At 37.4% G+C, this 23,702-nt stretch overlaps 1 protein-coding gene across 5 annotated transcripts in view; it reads left to right on the plus strand.

Annotated features, from left to right (window-relative positions):
• Positions 1–23,702, plus strand: part of TCF12 (transcription factor 12) — a gene marked incomplete at its 5' end in the record, with an annotated part of 164,186 nt that overhangs the window by 98,975 nt on the left and 41,509 nt on the right. For all 5 annotated transcript variants that reach the window (XM_082005128.1, XM_082005129.1, XM_082005131.1 and 2 more), the window contains 2 exons: positions 11,964–12,099; positions 15,209–15,261. In XM_082005128.1, coding sequence (XP_081861254.1) covers positions 11,964–12,099; positions 15,209–15,261 — 189 coding nt within the window. The remainder of the gene's footprint in view (positions 1–11,963; positions 12,100–15,208; positions 15,262–23,702) is intronic.

Genomic DNA, 23,702 nt, shown 5'->3' on the forward strand with positions numbered 1-23,702 from the left:
TAAATAAGGGTGCTTCAGAATCTTTATTTTTTGGGTAAAGAAAAAAAAAAATCCAATAGAAAGCTGATCCATCAATGTTTCCAGTAATATTTCCCTTCAATAGCCATCAGCTCTGTTGTTGCTGTGAAGCTAATGTGAGGTGACTCATTTAGCAGCATTTTATTGCATCATTGCAACATGATGTAAGGCACATCAGGCATTATTAAATTAGCCTGAATTTTGCAGTATGACAGTAACGTTTTATGCACATTAGCACCATACTTAGTGCTCCTTATGGGAATATACTTAAAGTAAACATATTAAGACATAATTTCAGATAACTTTTCAGTATTTACCAATTTCTTCTTTATCAGGGGAAAAAAAATGCTTCACTGGAATATTAAGACTGATGTAGTGGCCTTTGTGCATCTTCAGAGCATGTTTTGTGTTTCTTAAATTACTTTAAATGTATGCTGTTACTTGGGTAGTACCTTGGAGAAAAAATTACCTGACTACTCACTGATTGTTTAAGTTGGAACAAAGTCGTCCATATTCCACCTTTGCTATGACTCAACATAAAAACATTCTCTAGCAATATATTAAAGAATAAATTTACAAGCATGAAAAACTTTATTTATTAGCTGTTACATCCTTTACAGACTAAAAAGTTTGTTTTATTTTTATGCAAAAAAAACTAAGTCGCTTCTTAATAAACACACTGTAAGAACTTTGAAATAAACCACAAAAATGCCTTTAGCACCAATTTCTTGGGCAATTTAACAGACGATCGCTTTGGCAAAAGAAATGTTGGCAAGTGTATGTTACTTTGCCTTTGCGTAGTCAGTAATTTGCCTCTTTCAAATTTAAAAAGACTTCAAAGCAGTTTGAGCAGGATGCGAATCTAAAGAACAATCCTGCGATGCTGGGGGAAGTGGTGTCTCGGATCACGCTCTCTTAACAGCTGAATCTCACAGGCTGAAGAAGAGTAAGAGTAGGACTCCAAGAATGTGAGCTGTCTAGGGAGAACATAAAAGCTCGCTCACATTGTGCATAGGCAAAAATGGCAACTTTTCTGTGTTCCTGGTGAGGTGGTGAGGAATACGCAAGCAAGAGTGAAAATAAGTATCCATAGTAGGACATAGATACCAGCTTGCTGCACGGAGAAAAAAGAACAGAACTGAATAGCGCCAACTTAAAAGTATTTTATATATGTTCATAAACTATGTAATTGTAAGATGTGTATATAATGTAATGGAGAAGATTAATTTTATTTTTTCAGTAAAGCGTCAGGTAACATCAAACAGCTGGAAAAATAAGCATACAGACAAAAATATGAATTTTAGGCGATAAGAGTGTATAAAAATGTATGTAGGAAGCAGAAATGAGATTTACTGACAAAAATGGAAAAACAAGTAACAGTATGAAAAATGTCATTTGAAATACCTGTTTTGTAAGAACACAAAACTTGGAAGTGGCAAGAGTGAAAGAAATGAGTGATTGTGAATAGTGGGATAGAGTAATGTTTTAGTGGTATCTGACAGCTGAGATGTTACTTAAAATGTGTGAGTCAAAGAAGAAAAATGTATTTGTAGCACATCACATTTTAAAACGTGGTTGTTCTTTAAATGTGCATGAAAGCTTCCAAACAAGTCTTTCTCGATCTGCAGGTGTAGCCCCCGAGCAGCAGCCCGTCTCTGCAGTTGCTTCTAGGATGCTTTGCTAAGTTTTTAACGATTCATTACCTGAATACAAGGGCCATTGGACTAGACCACTACTAACATGCTTCACTGTGGCATTATACATTGAAGAATAGTAAGCACTAGATGTCTTGCTGGAAGATGAAAGTAGTAATGGACGAGTCTGTAGACCAAATATATTGGGTGTTTCTTTGTGGGGCCTGTGTGAGTACTGCGCGAGTACTTTGTAGTTTCCTCTTGGGTAACCTGATGTATTTCTGAAGTTTGCATATCAAGCCCTCTCGCACACATTCAGGGTTCTGCAGTTTCATTTCTTCCTGTAGGAATTCTGTTCACATCATGAAAGGCTTTTTTATTGCTTGTCTCTAAGACTTCTATGCCTACTTGGCTTCCTTGAGAGAAATAATTAGACAGTTATTCGGTGTTGAGGATATGCCATCTGCTCCTATGATATTGTAGTGTTATTGAAAAGATTTTTAAAAAGGGGAGGGGGGAACTGATGAAAGGGTTTAAATTAATAGAAAAATATAAATAGCTTGTCTCAGGAATGCCTGGAAATACGCATATTTAGAGCACACCTAGGTGGTAGACAGTAGAGGAAGTAATATTGTGGCAAAAGGGTTGCTAGAGATGGGTAATTTTCTCTGGAGAATGTTTGGCTAAACCTTGTAGCTAGTGCATCTCAGATCCCTTCAGGCTTCCCCCCTCCCCCTTTTGAAATTAGATCTTAAAAAAAAAAAAACCACAAACAAAAAACCACAACAACAAAACCACACACAGAGAGAGAATATATACTTCAATGTAATTGTGTACAATAAGGAAAAAATATACATACTTTAAATATGCTAATTATGAAAAGCATAGGTGCTATAGATGGGCTACCAATTTGTAGTTAAAAACATTTAGAATTCACTTTGGTGCTAATAAAAGATGTCAGATTGCATCATCTATGAAGCCACAAGGTTTTGCTTCTTTTTTTTAAGACAGAAACCTGATGTATCTATTAAAGAGCAACAAGATGGCTCTTCCTGCTTACTGCACTGTGTTTGAAGGTGCTTTAGATGGATCTTTCCCATGAGACAGGAAAATACATGATATTCTGGACCTTTCTTATCTGTGGGGCCTTAAAAAAGACTGCAGGCAGTGGCACCAGTACAGAGAACATAATGTCTCTTTAAATCCATGTAATACTGAGTTATGGAAGTATAAAAAATTTTAAGGCTTGTACATGTGTGGGGTTTTTAATACCAATATAACTTTAAAGATGACAAACTGATTTTATTTTGTAAATTTTCTCTTTTTAATCTCCTCTTCTCTGACACCTTTGATATTGGGCGTTTCTGCAAAGCAGATTTTTACAGCTGAGCTATCAATCTCTAAGAAACGCGGCTTCTGAAGGAAAGGCTGACACAATGTTAACTGAAGCAGTGATTCTGGATTCTGCCAGCTGATACCATCTTAAAAGGTTGGGATGGGGAGAGGGGTATATAGTTTAAGGGCAGATGGAATGTCCAAACTTGAGTTTATTTTGCTTCATTTTATTTCTCAAGTAAAATCAAGCAATATTAACTTTCTCTTGATGATTTATTAAAGTGAATTACTTACTGTAATTGGGGAAATACTTACTGCTATTGGGGAAATACCTCCTGTCTTTCAGCAGACAAGGAGCGTGCAGAACCTTTTTAGAAAGTAAAAATGCATGGGACACAGGCTAGATTTCTTTTTCCAGAGCTGGAGGTGACCACCTGAAGTTAATCGGGGAAGACGTCCCCCCGGAATGAAGTGGGTAGCAGGTGTTAGGAATTAGTTATGGTTGGGGGAGGGATGCTATTTATAAAAGGGGAGCAGTTCTGCAAGGAATCATTTTAAATGTCTTAAGCAGACAAACTGTTACTTGTCTTTGCCCTTCTTTCTCACACTATTTAGGGTTGGCAGTTTTTCTTGCCTCTTTTTAGTTTTTGATTGTGTTTGATTGTAAGGTAATGAGTATCCTGTAAATGAATATATAGAGTATCTTACACATTGCTGCATAAGGAAGTAAAAAGGCACATCTACACCATGGAGTGAAGGTAAAATTTCTTTGGCTAATTACTGTTTGCCTCCAGCTAATCTTACTGCCTCAAATCTGGGTGCTTCTCAATTACAAATATATGGTATTATGGGAGGATGAGGAAAAGATTAGCTCAGTTCTCTTCTCCCAGACATACCTGTCTGAGCTGGATTGCCCTTTGGATTTTCTTGAAGTGTTTCTTCCTTTTGTCTATAACTACTCTGGTGTGTTGAGCCCCCGTTTACCTTCCTTTCGTACTTCACAGGGAGATCAAGTCCCTTCCCAAACTCTGCATCTGCAGACATTACTGCTCTCAGATGAATACAGGCCCCGAGTAGAATTGGGAGATGAGAGTGGTGTAATGTTACTGTTACTGTAACTAATGCTGTTACTTAGCATTTGCTGCCTGCGATGGACTAGGAGAGACTGTAGCTTGAGCAGATAGATGGAAAGCAGCCCAAAGACTTGCCATTTTGATTCCTCTTGCGTGGAGCTAAACCATCCAACTTGCACTGGTTTCAGTTGTGTGGTGGAGTGCTTTTCAAGATGATAGTGCTCCTGATGGCACAGATTTCTAAAGAGCAGGGAGAGAAGAATAACTCTTTTAAAGGGGAAGGGATTGTAGCCTACGATATTTACTGGCCTTGTCTATCCATTTAATAGTACCCTAGTATTGGATTTAGCTTTCACTTGATCCAATGTGAAAACATGTGGGTCCTCTATGTTAAGTCCTAACAACTATCTGGTTGCTACACTAGTGATAGTTTCTGAACCCTCATTATGTTACGCGTTTTCTGACTTGGTGCTTTGAGTGAGTGAGATTTTTCTCTTGGTTGTGTGGGAGAGGAGATACACAGCTTCCATACCATATACATGAAACGTTCTATTAATGGTCTGAAATCTTCTGAAATCATTTTGCTGAAGACGCAGAGGGAGAAGCAGATGCAAGGATAGTTTGAGCTTTATAATATACTTTATAGTCTGACGTCTGTAAAACGATTCAGCATAAAGTCTTTTATTATAAATGTTGACTTCTCATGCTTGTATCTTGTAATCAAAGAAAAAAGCAGGAAGGCTGGTACCAAAAAATTTAAAGTAGATGAATAACCCCTCAGCTGCTTCTCTTCTGACATTTTGCAGTTCTCCACAAACCTTCTGCTTTTGTATAATCACAGTAAGGAAGCTGTTCAAATTACTGTTTTCATAATGTAGCAAAAAGATTCAAAGGCAATGGGAGGGGAGTCTGACCTGTAATCACAATGCTTAGTAATGCCTTCCTAGAATTCAGTCAGCAACGCAAAAATACCTTGCCTGGGGGGATGAGCAAAGACAAGCTGAGCCAGCATAACCTCGAGGATTGGACGCCAACAACAGCAGGGTGCCGCTTTTAGAAGTGTAGGACAGAATTTGTAGTCTTGCCAATACGTGGTATCAGTGCAGGGAAGCCACTAGTGCAGAAGGAAGAAACTAATTCAAAATATTTGTATTAATCAGGTGCTTTAACACCATTTAGATGCAGAAGGAATACAAAATATTTTCTTCCCTTCATGTTTAAGCTTTACTACTCAACATACTTCTCCCTCCTCTGTCCCTGTGTTCAGTCTCAGTATATTTACACATAAACAGAATTATCCATAGTAGCAGATTCTGCCTAGGTATGCACATTAAATAAGCAGCTCATAGTGATCTGGAAAAGGTTTGGTGTAAAAAGAGAATATATTAATACCTTGATATTTTTCAGTGTTAACATTAATTGGGAAGACAGTAAAACTAAATGTCTGTTATTTTGTTTATGGTGTTGCATCACTTCAGTATTTAGTACCCTAGGTAGCTGTTTTTTACTCCAGTGAGCTAGATTAGCCTGATTACACTGGCAGGCTGCAGTTGATGGATGACTGTCATTATCTTCTCAAACCTGCATGATACTTTAGGTATAGGAGATGATAATTACATTTTCAAGAGACTATGCTGAGATTATAAGATCTGAGTATTTTTTTAAAATGAGGAATATGTTTGCAATTATGAGCATGTTGTTAGAGGATCCTCTCCTGAGATGTTTTATTAGCAGCCCCTGATTTCCTTTAAATTGATCAAGAACGAATGTTCAAGTTACCGTATAACACTTTAGATGTTGTTTTGGATTTTTAATTCTGATATTTTCCTTCCTCAGAAACAGACCAAAAATGTATCTGATCAAATCTATTGGTAATGGCTTGAAGATGTACAGGTTAGCACAATATATTTAATGAAACCTTGTTTAAGACAAAACACTAGAGAGGATCATAATTAATGCCTCATTTTCTGCCAGTTGCTATTGATTACTCATTCAGGGTCCCTTTGTTCTCAAAATGGTAACACTGTATTTCACATTACTATTTGATGATATTCTCAGGATGAAGTTCTTTAACAACATGCTGATAACTGCAAACATATCTCTAGCATTTAAATGTAAAATTAATTTACATTATATGTCAGTGTTTTTCCAAATCCAGCTTCTATTTTGGAGTGCATATTCATTACAGTTCCCAAAGATTGGAGACTTGAGTAAAGTGAAATTCAACATTTTATATCTTGGTTATATTCTTGGCTTAAACTGCATGATGTGAACTCAAGTGAATGGTCTCTTTGCAGCTCAAACCTCTGTACTGTAATTTCACAGAGCAAGTATTTGCTAATGTGTTAATTTTGTGCTAGGTTTTCCTTTGGAATCACAGTAACCACATATGCAACTTAGCAGGGGGATTTTGCAAGTTTAGCAGAGTTCGACTTCTCCGTTCTGTTACATTCTTTTAAACTAGCTCATGCAAACTGACAGGTTTATCCATAAGGCAAGACTATGTGAAATCTTAAGACACATTATATACATGCTTTAAGTCATCCAAATGACTCACTGAATAAAAGGACATGTACTTCTGCTCTATCCAGTGCAGCATTTCAAGTTTACAGTAAGGCAAGCAATGCACTTACTATCTGCTCTACATAATTCTGAGAAATAGAGAAGCGCCAAGTGTATTTGTCTGTGCTGATGTGGCGGGATAGTGGAGGGATTTGGTTGAGATGAGTGCTGTTGCATTACTTTACTTTTACAAAATAAAGTATCTAAGCTCCCAATTTTTAACTAAACACTTAAGTACATTTTGGTGGGTTTTTTTGAACTTCAGACTTTTCCTGCCTTTAGTAGGAAAATGGGACTAATTAGTCATTAGCCTGACTAATGGGACTCAAAGCATAACCTTTTTGAAAAGGAAGCTAATGCAAAAAAAAATAGGAAAAACAAAATCTAGTTGAGTAGTTTATTGGGGGGCAGGGTGGGGTTGCGGTTTCAAGATGGAAGTTTGCAGTTGCTAAGTGGCAGCTCTCATTTCACTGCCAAAGCAGCCTGCCTTATTATGCCAGCACAATGGCCCTGTCATAATCAGTTGCATATAATGGGCTAATGCTTTTATTCTCAACTATATTATTCTTTTGATAGAAAATAATGAATAATGTAAAGGCACACAGTTGTATTTGGATGAAACTACTGCATAGTTTTCCTATGGCTGTGCTAGGAAAATCTGAGTTCTTAAAGAGTTTGCTAATACATTTGCATTTAAAAAATGAACGCGAATGAGATTTAAACCAAGCAGCACAACGCTAGCTGCCTGTAACAAATACATTTTTGAAAAGGAAAAGGTAAAACCATATATACGGTAGTGTGTGGAGTGTATCTGTTAAAAATGTTCGTGTATTTTGCAGGATAGCTTGGCTTTCATATCTACATATAGCCTCAATGCTTGAGACCTGCAAAGGAATATTACATAAGGACATCTGTAGGCCTTTACTTGTCCACATTTTCTTTTTTTATATAAGAAAATCGAAGTAGTGTTTACCAACATATTAGAATTCTGCTGGCTGGTGTCCTAGAATTTCATGGATGGCAGAGCAGTCATTTGGCATCCCATTGTATCTTTGAGGTTCTAAAGATTTTGTCTAATTCTAAAGAGCTGGGCTGGGGAATAGAAAACTTCCAAAGTAGTCAAACTCCTCCTTACTTCTGTGCTCAAATTCTTTGAAAGAATCAATTTAAAAACCATTTTAAAGTATGTCGAGTAAGGAGCTTTTTTTATTATAGGCATACCATTTTGATATAAGCATACGGTTAATTAGCTTGATAGTTTGAGTGGAAGTTAGCTTTGTGTGCACTGAAGCGCAGTTGCCATACAAAGTTACTTGTTTCTGTGACAAAGATGCATAAATACACACACCACCACCACCCCTCATATGTAGATAAGATTCTTTTCCCTCCACCTCACCCTTAGCAATGTTTGAATAGATGACTCCCCTGCACTTCACTTTGATGAGAATACTCTTTAGGAAAAGGACCCCGTTAAAGCATTTGTCCAGAGAGTCAGTGGCCTTTGTCAAAGCCTTTATTTCTTGGGTCACGCCATGCCATTTCCCCTCAGGCTGTCAAAACTGTTTCTTGGTTTTGCTGAAAGGGATAAATTTGAAAAGTAAAGCAGTCATGTTTACCTCTTTTTCTCTGTTCTCTTTGAAATCAGGCTTGCTGTGTTCTTAGTTGATTGTAATAAAAGCCTTTTTTATTTTCTTTCTCTTTTTTCTTTTTTTTAGGTTGGTTATTGAACACACATTCCTTAGGGAAAATACTGCTTTAAATAAATTCTTGTTTAATTTGAAGCTGGAAATATGCCTTAGAAAATCCGAAGAGGCAAATTTTTAAGGGTGATTATTATTTATAATGGTAATGCAGACGGGACTCGGCAGTGTTCAGGAGAATAACCAGTCATTGATTATTCTTGAGTAATTGGATCCGTGCTTGGCAGATGAGGTTCGGAGTGAGCGTGAGTGTTCTCTGCTGCAAGCTACCTATGTAAGCAATCCGCCTCTGTGCAGGGACCTCGGGCACTTAGTCAGGAGAAGCTTGCTGCTGATAATACAGCGCTTTTTTGCTATCCTCAGTGGTATTTTTGTATTCCTTTTTTTATCAGATGCCCTTAGGAAAGGATCAGTCTTAATCAATATTGCTTCTCAATTGGTTCAGACAGGCAGAAAAATCAATAACCTGAACTAATGACATCTATTTTTATTTTCTTTTGGAAGTCTGAGGAACAATTATAAAATTTTAAACAGATGCTTCATTTGATTGTGGGAATGGTAGAAGAGGGTTGTGGGTGTTTTCATTTGTGTGTGGGTTTTTTTCTGTTTGTTTGGTTTTTGTTCTTGTTTTTAAATCTTACCCAAACACCATATAGCTCAGGAAACTTCTTTAGAGTGTGGTGCCACAGCTTGAGATCTACTGTGTATGTATTATATTACTTATACACTTACTTTATGTTGTTGTAGTAGCCATGCTGCTTTGAAATTCAGGGTCCAATGAAAATGTCAAGGACTGGAATGCTAAGGACAGAAACAAGAGTGGCAAATGTCATGAGGTGAAGGTTGGAGGTTAAGTCTGGAAAAGATACAGACCCATGCCTTTTGGAATGGCTTGGCAGAAGTGAATTTAAGAGTTTTTACTATTTGGTTTGGTTTAGTTTTTTGTCATCTCCAACCACACACCCCACCCCACCCCCCCACCCCCCCGATGAAAAGAAGAACAGATAAACTAAGAGCCCTCCCACCTCTTTTTTTGGTGGTGTCTGTATGGATCCTGTTGCATTTCCAAAATCGTTGCAAATGATGAGGAGGAGATGCTGGGGGGGAGCGAGGAGGGTTTTCTTTAATGTGAATGGGAGCCGGTTCCTAACTGTGTTTGACAGCTGACCTGAGCAAGCAGGGGCTGCCGTAGACGACCTCCAGAGGTCCCTGCCAGCCTCAGCAGCTCTGGGACTCTGAGTGGGACCTTCCTTCAGCTACTCGAGATGACAGCTATCACCATGCTTCCTCCCCTTCTCCATGGGCTATGTAAAGAAGTTTTCCTTCAGTCCTGGGTATTCTTGGGCTGAAGGTCGAGTCTCGGGCTAAGTGCAGAACTGGTTTCGTGTCTTCTTATAGACAGTGTTGGTTTGGAGGAACTGCTTTTCACAAAACGTTGCCCAGGTTTCCTGCACAGTGTTCACCACTAAAACTGTAATAAATGTTTAGGATAGTATCTTTCCTAAATTCAGACTTATACTGTGTAAGCCAGATATTCTGATAATCAGAATGTGTTCTGCAAAACAATAAACTCTTAGCTCTTTGTCAAAGGCAAAATTAGAAAATTTTGAAACAGTCTACAAGCAGATCCACCCCTCCCACCCCCCCTGATTTTCTGTATACTTTAAATATCACCTCACTCCTTATAAGGGTATCTCATTTCAATATGAGTTTTACATTAACAATTCTGATTTAAAGGTTATTTTATTGTAAGAATACGAATTAATGAATTGAGTTGAGAGGAAACTTTATTTTTATGCCTTAACATTTTTGATCATTATTAACTTTGTTCTTCAAACTGTGTGATAGACTTGTAAGAAATAGTTGACGCTTCTGGGCCCTCCTTTAGTTTATAACTAGCTGACTCTTTCACATCCCACTCTTTTCAATTAAAATATAAGACTTTCGTGTTCAAATTAGTCATCAGACAAGTAAAAGATAGAAATTTCAGTAGTAACGTGATGCAAAACCATTTATCTGGAAAAATGCACTTGAGGTTATTGCTTGTTTTATGTATAGTCTATAATTTTTATATGAATTCTCTATTTTCTTCTAATCCCAGTGCATTGCAAGTTAGAAGGGATTTAGAACCTTACTGAGGGCCACGTGAGTTAGCCTCGCTTTTCACAAGTCATCACACCGAAAGAACCATCTTGGATGATATAATTTAATCCAAAAAATACATTTGTGCTTGAATGAGGGTATTCAGGCCTTCGAAGGAAAGGTGAGGAGAGCCCGGGGCAGTGGCCTCTGCACATATTCCGATGGGCTGCTGCAGTCCTGGAAGGCAGCGGCGCTAGAGCGGTTCTGCCGTCATCCAGGCTGCAAGTGTGCTTGTTTGCCGACCTCTGGACACTGTCGTTGAGAGCGGTTTGAGGGGAGGAAGAAAGTTGGCTTGGGAGCGATGGGGCTGAAGGAGAAACTTTAACTAGGTGGCAGCTCAAGTTTGGTTTTGTATAAAAGTTAATCCAGTCAGCAGTTTCTGTCTTAGCATCATCTGACAATTGAAATGTTAGCGCGGTTTGAACGTAGGCAAAATGCAACTGTTCACCTGCTGTCCGAAAGCCATGCTTTGCCCCCTTTATAATGTGAAGACTGCACTACGTAATGACCAAGTGTGAAGAAATCAAATCACTTGTTTCTGAAGGCTGCTGGTTCCACGGTGACCTTGATACACTGTCTGATTTTGCAAATACTAAAAGCGAAGTGTCTTTAGCTATATGTAACACAGAACGATCGCTGCTGTATGAGGAAAGCTGTGCGCAGCAGCCAGGAGTGAAGCGGTGGTGAATGCATTGTTGCTGCCCGGTAGCATTGTGCTTTCTGTACAAACAGTTCTGTGGGTCTCACTCCAGGTCCGGGCGTTTTCAGACTAAAACAAGGCTGAGCTTAATATCAACCGTGGAAAAACTATTTTCTCATAAATCACCAACATTCATTTCAGTTTCACAGAAGAAATCCAAATAACATGAGGCCAAACATTATATAATGGACTTGTTAGGTGTTTAGAGTGGTTTTGTATTTACTGGATGAAAAGGTAACAAAAAGGGTAGGGTTCAACTACGTTGTTAGTTTGAAGTTTTTAAAATGTCTTAAGTTTTTGTTCTGTGCATTAATGTAATCTTTTATCTTCTGTCTGCATTTGATTTTTTTTTTTGGACAATTATTCCTTGTTTTTATGTATGTAAAGTAAGTCTGGATTTCTAAGTGTATGTGCTAAAACCTAATGTCACACTGTAAACTCTTAGGAGTTTTTATCAATTGTTTATATTATGTAATAGAAGAGGTGTTACATTGCAAACTAAACAAAGTATTACGGTTTTTGTTTAGAATTTAAATATTAATTGATTCTTTCAGATGTTTTAAACTGAAACGGTTATGTTTTTCTTGAAACTCACAGCCAAACTTGCTCTGCCTTTCTGAATTATGTTACAGTGTATTGTCTGAATACGAATTTTAAAAAGTCAACTTTTTTTTTTTTACTCTAGGACCTCCCCTGAAAGCCCAGTAAATTCCTATAAATGTGAAGAGCGGTATGTCTGGCTAATAATTTGTTAGCCTGGTGCATTAACAGCTTTTACTTTTCCTGGCATATTTTGCAGTCTAGTCTGCTTCGGTCAGATATGGGTCTTGGAAGTCCAGGTCAGCTGTCATCCTCGGGAAAACCTGGGACACCCTACTACCCGTTTTCTGGCACGAATCAACGCCGAAGACCACTTCATGACTCACCAGCTCTTGGTGAGTAATGTAGGCAATTTTTAAACTTTTGTTCATGGTGCATTTCTGCAGACTTTATTATTTTCCTTGACGCTTCATTTTATATACTAGAGATTGCTCTGTACTAAGCAATTCAAATTACAGCAAACTGCTTTAGAAGAGATAAACCGGAATTATTAACTTTTTTTTTGAGATGCTAGTTTGGATGCAACACTGGTCAGTATTGCTTATAAAACAAACAAGAAACTTCAATAAAACCCTTAATTGCAAAAGCAATAATGACAGATTGATAGGAGCTGATGACCAGCTGAGTGCCCTTAACCCATGCCATCATTAACTCCTGGAAATGCCTGACCTTGAGGTCATTACCATTATTTAGTAGGGGAAAGACACAAAGGGGAAACAATTATCCTTTTATATGCTAAAAGTAACTTTATTCAGGGCAATATATAGTTCATTGTAATTGGTTCAACATGCCTTTAAAGTTCTTAGTCTCCAATTGCTAGTAGTTTATCCAAAAATCAAACTAACTTGCAAAACATGCAGGCAGGAACTTGCTTAAAAATTATTATAATCCTATGACATTGTTAATATTTTATTTTGGGGGTACTTAGAGATAAATGGAATATCCTACTCTGTCATAGTCAGTGGTAATATTTTATAGCTCTAAAGACTATATTGCATTAGGGAATCAAGAATGAGCCAGCTTTTCTGTCGTTTCTGCTATAAGACTATAGTGAATAATCGGGTGTGCAAGTTTTAAAAAATCATTTTTGATATAAAAAGACTGTAACCTGATAGTCTAGTTTAAAAACTACCATATTTCAATGTTAGCATGTTATGTCATTAGGATTACTCTAGTTATAGGTTTGGGTTTTCGTGCCCCTCATTCCATACAGAATATTCTATACTCTATAGTTCTATTCCGTAATAAAATCTTGTTTGTTGGAACCATATAACTTAAACTATACTTTACCCAAAATAAGATTTAATCAAATTAAAGTTGTTACTTCAAGAAACTTTAGTATTAACTAGTACTGCAAACTCCTTGGACATTAAAGTAGTCCTGAATGTGCTTGAACTGTTTTTTTAAAACTTTAATTATAAAAATATGACTTTGGTACTTCACCTATATGTATGTATATATTTTAAAATACTGGTTTTTTATAACTTTTTAACCTGTTGTCAAGACAACTGCCACTAATCCGGGGTTGTCTGTCTTCACAAATATTTTTGTAAGGATTCACATTCCTCAGAATATGAGAATCAAATGCAGCAGTTCTTCAGATCCATTTCCAAAGAGGAACAGTCTGAGGGAAACTAAGTGAAATTGTTTGCCGCTTGGAAAAGTGTTTGAATTTTAATAGAAAAGAGTTGAGTTTTTAAATTATTATTACTAATAGTAGTATTTTTAAGTTTTAGCCCCTATTGAATTGGTTTTAGTGAGAAACTACTATAATAGTAACCCGCTATGGTTTTGAGTAACGGGGAAGCTGTTAGAACATGACTTTGGGTGCTGGACAGAGACTGATACTGATGTGGGCAGAAAGGTTGTGGCATGAAGCAGTCATTGAGGGGAAGTCCTAAAGCAGATTGTCTGATTTCTGTTATATACTTGGGTATGTGATTAAGTTAGTTTCTTGTGCAAACTATATAAAGTTTGGTAAGTTCCCGACATTATTAAATTAAACAAAATGAAACTGAGTGTGGTGCTTTCAGAGTAGTACTCTTATTTATTTTGTTCTTTGAAAGAAGCTCAAGGGGTATAAACGTGTTCAAACTGGTAACAGTGTGATATTCCTCTTTCTGTCATGGCTGAATCTGGGGGACTGTAACCCAGGACATGGCAGGTGGTGGTTGCAAATTTATGGAAATGTTTTTTCCGGAAATGCCAGGAAGAAGTAGTACACTTTCATCTCTAGTCTTGTTTCCAATGGCTTGAGAAAGTATGTCTGAAATATTATTACTGTTTTTTTAATGAACTAGCGAAATGTTGCAAAACTGCTGCCTGAGAACTTAAAGTCAAATTATGGCTATTTTGTCGTGGAGAAGGAGTTGCCTGACAGGGATTTTAACAAACTCTCTTTCAGTTCGCTACTAAAGTTCATTGAAACCAACCAGTGTTCCCTTCCAGGTGACACTTGAGTGCAGTGTAAATATCTCTTCCAGAAGTCCTTTTATTTTCTTTCTGAACATGCCCTATAGGGAATGACCAGAGTAAAGATATCCAGCAGCTATTCTCACCTTATCTCACCTATATCTTGTCATATTGTGTAATAAAATTGTGATTAAATGTTCTGAATGAAAATAGAAAAATAGGAATTTTGTGGTTTAAGTAAAGACTCAGTCAGTCAACTGTAGAACTGGTCATCTTGCCAGATACTCAGGAACATCAGTTAACTTCTAATTTGCATGCATCCTGTTCAGATGAATTTTATTAGCTGACTAAATTGGTTCAGGTTCTTGATTTAGGTAGTGAAATTGCTGGGTACTTTTGTGATGTTACAATAATTATTGGTAGAACGAAGCAGGTATCATACTTCCAGCTTTAGTATTACATGCAAATTTGAATTGTATTGCCTTTGTAACTTCAGAAAAGTAATTAGATCATTAGATTTGCTGTTTATTTACAACCTTGGTATAGTCCAAAAGCTAAGGAAATTTACATCATGTTAGTATTTTTAGCGTATAAATCATACTTTAACGTGTCATAAATTCCTTGTTGATAGTTCTGTCTTTATTCTGAAGTGCAGAAAGGGAAAGCATTTCTCTTGCTACACAGTCCCATTTTCGTCCTTACGTATCTTACTTGATTTGTCAGCGAGTGTGTACGGGCATCAGTGTACCCTTCAGTGTTGGTGTTCTTAGGAATAACTGCTTTCCTTATGGAAAGAGTTTAAAGTAATTATGTAGCAAGGCTTTATTTTAGAGAACGTCATTGGTATGTTACATTTAAGCACATTCTTTTATTGTTGTGAAAGACCCAATTTAATTTGCACAGAATAAAAAAATGCATGAAATTGGAAAACAAGAAATCCAGCGTGGAAAGAAAAACCTGTGTAGCATAGCTATTTATTCTTTTTCATTTGTAATGTAGATACTTGATGAAATGTTGTTTTTCTGTGCACAGATCCTCTACAGACAAAGAAAGTCAGAAAGGTGCCCCCTGGTTTGCCTTCTTCTGTAAGTACTACATTTTTTGCTTAACATAAACAAATCGGGCTCAAATTGTGCTCTCTTTACCTGACATGCATACAAATTACTTCAGGTCCAGCGGATAGCCTTCCTAATGCTAAAGTTAACGGCTAGGCTAGGTACTTGGGAGTGGTTCTGGGGGACTAAATACACATTTGATGTGGAGTTTTTAGATTTCATAGCGGTGATTTGTAGCTTGCTCATATGCTTCTACCCACTTGTCCCTGTCATTTGAATTCCTCTCTTGGGAAGAGAGCTGGGCCAGGAGCTGTCAAAGAAGATCTCCTGTACAGGTCTTTTGATGTTTAATTAGTCATTATGTTGCTGAACAGGAGGACAGACAGAGATTAATAGCTGAGAATCTTAGAAATTTACATTTGTAATAATCCCAGTGGAGCTGAAGACATTAAGATTCGGAGGACATGTACAGCTCAGCTTGCCTCAGTAGGGCTGAGGTTATTAATATGCATAAATCACCGAGTCAGATGTTCGTTCTGAAGCCCTGGTGGATTTTAAAGCCTTCATTAAGCCCTTCCTAACTTCAGCCTAGCATCAGGAAAGCTTTCAAGCAACTAGTTTGTTGATCCCTCTTTGCTCGAAAATTCATCCTTCGAGAATAAAGGGCTTTGATGAAAAAGGTTGGAAGGGGTTTGGTGGAAAAATCGTTAATGGCTGTGATAATCTAATGCTATAGGGGTGTTTTGTGGTATTAAATATGCTTTATTCTCAAAAGGAAGAAAATTGTTTATAAATGAATCTGCATTGCAAACTCCCCTCCAAGTGAAGGGCACCATTATTTTCCCCTGCCCAGAGCACCGCGGAGGGGAGGGGGCAGCCGCGCTGCCCTGCGGGGGCACCGCCGGTGCCACGGCTGCGGGGCTGGCCCGGGGCGGCCCGCGGCGCAGGTGCGCTCGGGCGGGCGGGGCTGGGAGCCGGCCGGGCTGAGCAGCGCTATGGGAGCAAAACGGGGCCCGGCTTTGTGTTCCGTCCGGGCTCTGGAGTACGGCGGGTGTCTTCTGGCCCTGGCCTCTCCCTCCCTCCTCCCTCCCGCTGCTCCCGGTGATACATACAGAAACCCGGAGCTGAAATCCTGTGTTAACCGTACGTGCAGATGGAGCTGAGATGGCGTAGATAGCCCGGGGCAGCTGTGCTCTGAACCTGCAGCCTACCTGGAAGCCAGGACTGCAGCTGCAGGCACTCTTAAAAGCTTTTGCTTGCATAAGCACTTGGGCCCCACTAGAGGCTGAATAGCTGCTTGATAAACAAAATGAACACAATGCCTCAAATCATTATTCCCGAGGCCAGGAATATTCTTCTTCTTCCTTCCCCCCCTTCTTCCCCACCCCCACCCCCCCCCCTTCAGCAGCAGCTAAAAATAGTTTGGCAATTTGCATTTTAACAGTTGTGTGTTATGTAGGGTGGCTTTACAGTCTAGCAGATGATTTCTGCTAGATTAACAAAAATATATTTAAAATGACAGAGAAGTTAAAACACATAGCGGTGCAATTTTCCTGTAATTTATTACTGTAATACTAGGTGAGTAATAAAGCTTACGTTACATGTTTAATATTTAGTAGTGTCAGCCAGGTAAAGAGATCATTTCAGCAAATGAAAAATCTCTCTCATTTCTCTTACCAGGCTTTAATTTTAAGAAGCAGTATTTTTCAAAAGGTTTTCATTTAATTCTTCTTCTGTGAGAACAGTGGAGACAACAAAATGCTGATAAATTTTGTTTGTATTAACATTGTACCAATCTGTGCAATAAAGTGCAGTTACTGTGAATAATCAATGATTGCGATGCTGCAATTTTTAAGTGATGTTTCTCTGTATTTCAGTGCTTTCAGTGCTGAATAGAGCCTTGAAGTAAAATTACATATTGCACAAAGAAAGTGGTATGAAATATGTTTGGAAGATGACACAGAACTAAATTTCACTGAGCATCAGAGGAAATTTAGGTTGAATAGATAATTCTGTAAGTGTGTTTATTTTAAATATACCTTGGGTAGAAGTCAGAATGTATTGTGGGAAAGATAAAAATTGATTTAGCTAATAGGTACTGCAGAGAAGTTCAATTCTAATATGGAAAGTCACAAGAAAGATGGTACTTAATGTTTATGATAAGAAACTGTATTTTTAAATTTCTTAGTTTCTAAAAGACTTTTTCTGTAATGTGTTTGTGTTAGTATAGGGCTACAATGTCACCAGATACTCAACAGTAATTTAATATCCTACATAACTGTAATTTAATAACAATCTTTAAAGAAATAATAATTTTTAAAAAAATCTTCCTCTAGTTTTTTTTCTTTTTCTCTTGGATTTGTGTGGTATTTTCTGAAATTACTTGCTTTGAGGTTTTTCTTCCTTCATGTGTTCCTGTCGGGGCCTAAAGCAAAAATGGTTACAGAGAAAAGTGCTACTGAATCGTTTAGTTACTTTCTGGAATGCAACTCAATCTTAACTTGTCCTTTTGGTGTAAAAATTAAACGCACCAGGCAAATGCATTTTTAAGTTTTCCTGTTGTAAGTTGCTAAGTGGTGAGTCATTGCCCAAAACATTTTTAACGTTGACATGCAAGCATTTATGTTAAACTACAGCTACTAAATTTAAAGCCTTGTGGGGAGGATAGAAACTAAAAAAAAAGTCGGTGGTTTGTTTTTTCTCCGTGTTAGCTCAAGCCAGGCTTGAGTGAACAGAATGATTATGATGTGCCATTTATATTGGGGGGGGGGGGGAGAGAGAGAATACTGTTTGGTGAGTTATATGATCCTCAAGAGATTCAAAACTCCTGTATTTCTGAGAGTTCTCCTGATTGTAGGATTTACCTTAACTAAGCCAAGAAACTAACATCATGTGACTTGAAACCAGTTGCGAGTAACCAGTAGGGCTGGGTTAGGAAGAGCAGAGTGTCAGGGTTTTCAAAGAGCTGTTCAGCCCACAGAGGGAGAAGAAAGAAAAGTAAGGCTTGCTTGGAAATGCACAGGGAGGTTGCCATCCAGTTGTGGGTGGGCTATGAGCAGGAACATGCTATTTACATGTGTAGTCAGAAAATATTTCAAACTAATATTTATGATTAGTACCATAATCAGTAGCTATCAGGAGGTCATGATTCTAAGAAAAATAGTGCGACTATCTGTCATCATTCTTTTGCCATTTAATTAGTCTGCTATCAGAGAAGTAACCTGAAATACATCATGTCTGTTGATTTTTGTTTACAGAAAATCAGCGGTGACACACAGGCACCAATATCTGATTGTTTTCTGTGTAGTGCCATTTCTAATAACTGTTCGGAGTCAGGACTTTGCACAGTACCTGAGACTATCAGTTAATATTAAACTTTAGATTGCCACTTACTTCATAACAGATTGTCAAATGAATATTTTCTAATACTAGAGATCTCTTTCTAAATTGAAACTCTTTTTTCAATACATTGAAGACAATTTGTAGCTTGATTATAGGGGTTCCTCATAGATCACCCTCTATAGTATGTATATAGTCCATAGGTGCTAATTTATAGCAAGAATTCTTTATGAAGCAAAGCTAGAGAAAGCTTGGTTTGCATGCATAGAACTACCTCCCAAACATTTAAGGCACTTTCCTATGTCATGCTAGTCTTCTAAGACTGAGCTTGAGAAATGTATTTCAAGAGATGTCTCATAAAGATACCAGTGGTACCTGAAGAAAAAGAATAGATCTTACTGCCTTCTGTGCTTTGTCCTTCCTCCACCTCTCCCAAAGGGTAGAAGGAGATTATTTGAAATGGTGGAGTGGAAAGGATCCAGTCCTCTGAATGTTCATCTGAAACCCAGTTTTTGAGACTTTAATGTTTAGATTGTATTAAAAATAATATAGCATTTACCACCCTGAGCTGGGCTTGCTTTAGAGAATTTCTCCTCAATATTAGCAAGTTCAATGTGTATTGAAACAGCCTGGTGTAAAGCAACATCCTTGGAATACTTTTCTGTAGTCTGTGGCTCTGAATAAAATCTTTGGACCATCCTGGGTAGATACTTTGTGTGATGTTATAACTGACTGTGGTGTTGTGTTCAGCTGACTTTCTAGTGGGACTGGTTTGGTTTTTTGTAAGATTTGTTCCCACTGGCCAGAAACAGTGTCAAAATGTAAAAACAGCATTTAGTTTGTCGAGAGCTGTTCCGAATTGCCTTGCATGGTGAAGTGATACATTCAACTGTCACTTGTCTTTAGTATCTAACACTCTCAAAGACAGCAGTAACTCGCCTGACCCTTGCCTCTGATGCTGTGCTGTGTTTTAGAAGGCAATTTTAAATAACAGAACTGAGCAAATAAATCCTTATGGATAATGCAACACAGAACTTGCCATTTCTTTCTTATGACTCAGTCTTCCATCTTCCCTTCTGCTTTATGCACGTTCTTTGGTCACCTGCTGCAAGGGATGAAGGTTTTAGGGTCTTGCTCTATACTCCTTTTTAAGTGTCATGTTCATCTGTGAGCTTGAACAAAAAGCAAATATATATAACATCCAACCCCTAAATTGTGTTACAAACCAAGTAAAAGTGCTCCTTTGAGATTTTATGCTTATTAAGAAAAAGACCTGTTTTTCTGCTTAGATTATTGTTGTTTTTTTCAACATGGCCTTTATTTGCAATATATTTGAAAACAGCAGTAGCCTCAGATTCTAATGTCCCACCCGCTCTTTGCTATACAAGAACATTTAGCTGTCATTAAACAACTAAGCAGTCCATTGCCCAGTCCTGCTGTGAGAGTTCAGATTGAGTTCTCTCTGAATTAGGATGAAGGTACGTAAGTAACCCTCTTTCAATAGCCAGGTTTTTTTCATTGCAATCTGATCATTTTTCCAAACTATCCTGTCATCTGACTGTGGTCAACTATTGTGAGGTTGCTTAATTGAGAGATCTTATCTGTGAAAATCCTGCATATAGATACGCGAGTGATATATAATGATGTCAAATTATTTCTCTGTGTTTGGATTTACTAGAGATGGTATTTTTGAAGTTTTCACAACATATCAAAATGAGTATATTAGATGCTTTTAAATTAGAGTGTAGATCCACATGAAAAGAACTTTAAATCTGTGCATAGTTCTAAAACTGTTATCTGAAAAAATAACATGACTGAATTGCAGCTTGTGTAATTTAGGGAGAAGTTACATGGAATTGCTGCAACTTCTGCTTTACCTCAAAGATTAATGTGTCTGTTACCATCAATTAGTGTGGTGTTTTATAACAATAGATAAGGATAAAAGCTTTTTTGAAGACTATTCCTTAGTGTCTTTTGCTTGATAATACTTTGGTTTGGGTGGGAGGGCTTTTATAATCCTTGAAGTCAGCTGGGAGAGTAGTGAGCTGCGTTGTGTTGCTAGACTTTTACGTGCCATTGAATGGAGATGTTTCCTTCCAGTTGCTCGCTTTGCCTGTGACCCTGCTGTTTGCCAGAAATGGGCAATACAAAAATGATTGCTTTTTCAAAAGAATGATCCTGAAATTAAAGCACCGTGCAATATTTAATTGAAATTTCAGACGAAGATGTATATTAACACACTGAAGCAAAGAAATTGAATTAAATTCCGTCCTGTTTTAGTGCCACAGAGTTTCTTGTGATGTCAACACTTCTAAAGAAAGCAAGCTGTACAATCTTGGAGTTTTAGTTACGGATTTCATACCATTTGCACTGATAGCTAGGATTAGTTGTTAGTATTTTTTCTTTCTGTAGAGAAGTAGTAGGTGGATTCCTAACCGTGGATGACAGAAGGATTGCTCGTTTGGCTTTTGATAGCTCACTCGGCCTCATCTGCAAAACGATTTTTCCAAGCAGCAAGTTGGAGTTACAAAAGGGTAGAGATGCAAGGCAGTATATCTTGAGGAACAAGTATCTCTCTGCATTTTGACATGCAATCTTCCGAAGCTTCTCTGACACTGGATTTATTTAGCAAGTTCAAAAAGTGTGTGTGCATTGATGTATTAGGCTGGGCTCAGGTTTTGACTGTGGAGCCACCTACAGGGTCATCACACAAGCGCAGGTGTAGCTGCATGGTTTTGGCAAAGGGAGAAAGTGAAAAATACACAGTACTTCAGTAATGAAATAAAAGTTAAATATACTAAGGTTGGACCAGCAGAGGGACCCCTTAATCACTTTTTAATTTTTCGCATAACTTCGCTTGGCCATATTGAGTTGATGTGAAAAGATTTGTAATTCAGGTAGTCTTCTCCAATTTTCAGTACCACAGCCTTGCTAATTCATTTCAGGTTTTAAAATTCTTTTAAGGTCTGTACACGTTTTTAGATTTCGTAGGTTTTTAGCACATTTTGGGATGATGATTATCTGGCTTCTGATGGGATTATTTATTGCCTCAGGATAATAAATATGTTCACTTTTTAATTCAGATGTGGGTAAAGACCTTCATATAGAGGCCTTTAAACCTCAAGTGCTTAGTATTTTCAGCAAAACAGTAAAACTTTCTGAATTTGAGCAATATCCTATCAAGGTTGAATTTGAAAGATTTTGAAACAAGTTTTAAAACCTCCTCAAATTGTTTTGTGTATGATTCTGAAGAATGTGATACACAGCATTTTTTGTCATTCTTAGCATTCTAGTAAAATATTTATGTAAAAACTTAAACATCTGAAATTCAATATTATTTGGAAAATTACTGAAAGGGAAACTACAGCTAGGAAGTTTCTAATTTAAAAAGAAAACTCTTTCTTTTTTTACCCATATCTGTCATAGGTAACTGGAGTTTTTGGCAAACAAAAAAAACCCCAACCAGCAACAAAAAACCCAACAACCATCCCCAACCCCCCCCTTGTAATATTGCTAAGTAAAAGTAATAGATAGTAATTAATACCAATTTTATTAGTATTTGTTGTCTATTCTCTATCCCGTCAAACCATTCCCTCTTCCCTGGTTATAGTAACATGAATGTTAAATGTGAAGTTAAAGATAAACCTTTTGAACAGGAAAATCACCAAAGTATTTTAGCTTTTGCATAGATGAGTAAATTAATTTGCTTAAAATATCTTCCTTTGGATATTGGGGGGGAGGGGGTGTTGCCTATCAAATCTAGTCCTCTGGGTTATTTTAAATTGTCTTCCATACAGTTAATCTGCTCTGCCGCTGCTGAACAGCATACTTAGTACTTGGTTAACAACAGGCTATGCTTCCAGGATTTTAAAATAAATTAACATTTACTTAACTGATGAATTAAATAGGGGACAGTATAATAAATGATGTGTGTTCTCCTTAAAACAGCCGGATTTGTTTTGTAAGGCTTCAAATCTTGTCTATTCGAACAGCTACATTATGCGTGATGTTCAGTGCATCCTTCATCAATGATCCTAACTCTGGCCTTGCTGTAGTTAATGATCATAAATGTTTGGTTTTAAATTAAATTATACCGGGAGTCCTGAGATGCCTAGAATATTATTTTTCTGAATTGATGCAAGAGAAGCAGCTCAAAGTTACGATGTATATTTTAATTAGCAACAGGTTGTTCCGTATCAGACTAATTTTCTTTGAATATGTGTTTTATCCTCTATTCCCCATTCCTTAGCTTCATTTCAATGGGGCATCAGTTGGGGTCTGTCTCTCCTGTTCAGGTTGCAGTTTTCTTAGAACTAGTAAGAACTTAATCGCTTCTGAACCTTCTGTTCCTCTGTCGAATGTGGTTGAAATTGATAAGTTCCAACCTTGGACAGAGTGGGGAGGAAAGGAGACACTTCTAGGGCAGTTGCCTTCTCCTTATTTCCAAAGACAGCTGGTTAACATCGCCCCTAAGAAATTAAACGGTAATTAGTAAGAATGACAGAATTGGTATCCCCATCAAAAGCGGGTTTGGGCTCTTACCGCATTACCCTTTTTTCAGCAGAATTGAAGCGAAGTCTCCCTGAGGAAACTTGTGATACTTGAGTTTACACAACACAGTTACTTTTGAAAAAGGAACTTTAATTTCTAGTTGCATGTAATTAATTGTAAAAGTTTTTGCTGCTTGTGTTTGAGTAGACCCATTTAAAATAACAAAACTGTGATAAAAAGCAATAAACTTTTTAAAGTATTTTGGTATTTCAGTCTTGTGGAATATATTTAACCAGAGGATGTCTCTTGTCCATTGAGAGAGTTACATAATTATCTGTCATATGGTATAGTTTTCAGTGATCTGAAACAATTATGTTTATTTTTTATAAATTCAAATGATGGGTTGCATATGCTTATTGTGTATTTGCTTTGTGGCTCTGACAAGTTTGACAAACACGTCATTTCAAATAAAAGTTTGTCTTTAGGGAGGACATGTAGTTCATTCACAAAATCTCTTTGTGTTAAAATGATCTTTGAAAATACTCTCCTACAGGTAGCTTGGTTTATTATTAGGTCAGTATTTCACTCTGCATCAGCTCTCATAATCTCTTTACATACTTTAGAAACAGGCAGTTTATTGT

Source organism: Phaethon aethereus, assembly GCF_964289735.1.
Source record: "Phaethon aethereus genome assembly, chromosome: 12".
NCBI classification, from domain to species: Eukaryota; Metazoa; Chordata; class Aves; order Phaethontiformes; family Phaethontidae; genus Phaethon; species Phaethon aethereus.